At 36.2% G+C, this 2,964-nt stretch overlaps 1 protein-coding gene across 1 annotated transcript; it reads right to left on the reverse strand.

The window, feature by feature from the left end:
- Positions 1-2,418: 2,418 nt before the first annotated feature.
- On the reverse strand, positions 2,419-2,615 carry LOC121136508 (humanin-like 8). The gene has a single exon (XM_040737059.1). The coding sequence runs from the start codon at positions 2,533-2,535 to the stop codon at positions 2,419-2,421; it is 117 nt and encodes a 38-aa protein (XP_040592993.1). The 5' UTR covers positions 2,536-2,615.
- Positions 2,616-2,964: the final 349 nt, after the last annotated feature.

Genomic DNA, 2,964 nt, shown 5'->3' on the forward strand with positions numbered 1-2,964 from the left:
CATAGAAGTGATATGGATTTAATAGAGAAGAATGAGTGGGCGTGGAGAATTGAGAATATAGCTAGTGTTAATAGAATGTAGATAGCGAGATTAATTATAGTAAGGGATGGGTTGTAGGGTAGAATTGAGATTATCCATCCCATGTGGGCGATAGAGGAGTAGGCTATGATTTTTTGAGTTTGGTTGAGGCCTCCTCATGCTCCAATTATTACTGAGGTGAAGCTGATAGGATTAATACGTGTGGATTAATTAGTTCATAAATTTGAAATAAAATAGGTAGGGGAGCTAGTTTTTTTCAAGTTAGTAGAAGAAGTCCTGTACTTAGTGGGATACCTTGAGTTACTTCTGGTAGTCAAGCATGGAAGGGTGATAAACCTAGTTTAATTGCTAATGAGATAAAGATTAGTGTAGATGCAAGGCTGCTAGTTTGAGGTTGGATTACCCATGTTCCCAATTGTTTATAGTTTATAATAATTGAGAGTAGGAAGATTATGGAGGCTGTAGCCTGGGTAATAAAATATTTTGTTGCTGATTCTGTAGTTCGTGGATTTGACTTGTTGATTATAATTGGGATGATGGCTAGGAGATTTATTTCTAGACCAATTCACATAAGAAAGAAGTTGTTATTGAGTATTGTGACTATGGGACCTGAAAGAATAGTGAAGTAGATAATCAAGAGGGTAATAGGATTAATTAGTACGGGAAGGGTTTAAACCAGCATTTTCGGGGTATGGGCCTGATAGCTTAATTAGCTGACCTTACTTTATTAGGATGTAGTACATTGGTATTACATAGAATTTTGAATTCTAAAAGGTAGGTTCAATTCCTACTGTCCTAGAAATAAGAGGGCTTGAACCTCTATGATTTACTATATCAAAGTAACTCTTTTATCAGACATATTTCTAAGTGTAAGGTGGGATGCTTGCTATAAAAATAGGAATTGAGATGTCTCATGTGCATAAAGCTAGTGTTAGTGGTAAGAAGGTTTTTCAAAGAAGGTGTATAAGTTGGTCATAGCAAAATCGTGGGTAAGATGCTCGAATTCATAAAAATAGGGAAGTCAGTATTAGAGTTTTGATTATAAAATCAATTGTGTATGTTTGTGGGTAATATATGTTGTGAATGGGTCCTAAGAATACGGTTGTTGATAGAGCATTTATCAGAATAATGCTGGTGTATTCAGCTATAAAAAATAGAGCAAATGGTCCTGCAGCATATTCTACATTAAAACCTGACACTAGTTCGGATTCTCCTTCAGTCAAATCAAAAGGTGCTCAGTTAGTTTCTGCTAGGGTTGAGATAAATCATATTATGGCTAGAGGTCAGGATGTTAATAAAAGTCATGTATGTTCTTGTGTGATAATGAGGAACTGTAAGGAAAATGAGCCGTTTATTAGGAGAACTGATAGTAAGATAATAGCTATGGTTACTTCGTAAGAGATTGTTTGTGCGACTGCTCGTAGGGCTCCAAATATAGAATATTTTGAGTTAGAGGCTCAACCTGACCATAAGATGGAGTATACAGATAGGCTAGAGATAGCTAGAATAAATAGTATGCCTATGTTTATATTAATTAGGGGGTAGGGTATGGGTAGGGGAATTCATAAGCTAAATGCTAGTGTGAGTGATAGTGTAGGGACGATGATGAATAAGGATGTTGAGGTGGCTAAAGGGCGTAAAGGTTCTTTGATAAATAGTTTTATAGCATCAGCAAATGGTTGGAGGATGCCGTATGGACCAACTATATTAGGGCCTTTTCATAGTTGTATATAACCTAAGATTTTCCATTCTACTAGAGTGAGAAAGGCTATTGCGATTTAAATGGGAATGAGTAATATTATGATATTAATTAAATGCACTATTAGGGAGAGGATTTGAACCTCTGAGGACAAGGTTTTAAGTCTTACGCAATTTCCGGGCTCTGCCACCCTAATAAACCCTTGTCTAGGGTAAATATAGTATGGATTTACTATATTGAGATGGTTTCATTAATTAATTAGGGGCGCTTATATTAAGGAGGCCCCATTTCTCTTGTCCTTTTGTACTGGGAGAAATTGTAAATAGATAGAAACCGACCTGGATTACTCCGGTCTGAACTCAGATCACGTAGGACTTTAATCGTTGAACAAATGAACCTTTAATAGCTGCTACACCATTGGGATGTCCTGATCCAACATCAAGGTCGTAAACCCTAATTGTCGATGTGGATTCTTGAATAGGATTGTGCTGTTATCCCTAGGGTAACTTGGTCCGTTGATCAAATTAGTTTGGGTCAATAAGATTATTGATACTTTGGCTTGTTGGCCTAGGTTATAATCGTTCGGAGGTTTTTTTTGTTCTCTGAGGTCACCCCAGCCGAAACTTATAATTTATATTTAATGTTTTGTAGTCAGTAGACTGTTTGTTGTTAAAATTAAATTATACGGTTAAAGCTCCATAGGGTCTTCTCGTCTTATTGTTATATCCCCGCCTCTTCACTGGAAGGTCAATTTCACTGATTGGAAATAAGAGACAGTTAAATCCTCGTTTAGCCATTCATACTAGTCCCTAATTAAGGAACAAGTGATTATGCTACCTTTGCACGGTCAGGATACCGTGGCCATTAAACTTAGTCACTGGGCAGGCATTGCCTCTAATACTTGTAATGCTAGAGGTTATGTTTTTGGTAAACAGGTGGGATTTGTGTTTGCCGAGTTCCTTTTATTTCTTTTAATCTTTCCTTTTAGCACACCTGTGTTGGATTAACATTAGATGATAAGTACTTTTTACAAATAGTTAATGTACTTATAATTTGTTAACTAACAATGGTTATCCGGGTTGTTATAGGCTTGTGCGTGGAGAATAATATTCTTGTTACTCATGCTAACAGTATTGCTTCTATTAGCTAATAGATTAACCCAGTTATGAAGATAGGAAATAGATTTTATTTAGGGTATTATGTACTATTAAGTGTTGAGCTTGAAC

Source organism: Mesocricetus auratus, unplaced genomic scaffold (assembly GCF_017639785.1).
Source record: "Mesocricetus auratus isolate SY011 unplaced genomic scaffold, BCM_Maur_2.0 Super-Scaffold_100676, whole genome shotgun sequence".
In the NCBI taxonomy this organism is placed as follows: domain Eukaryota; kingdom Metazoa; phylum Chordata; class Mammalia; order Rodentia; family Cricetidae; genus Mesocricetus; species Mesocricetus auratus.

What these genes read in the sequence shown, in the direction of transcription:
- LOC121136508 (XM_040737059.1), bottom strand. Translation starts at nt 2,535, where the DNA reads ATGGCTAAACGAGGATTTAACTGTCTCTTATTTCCAATCAGTGAAATT.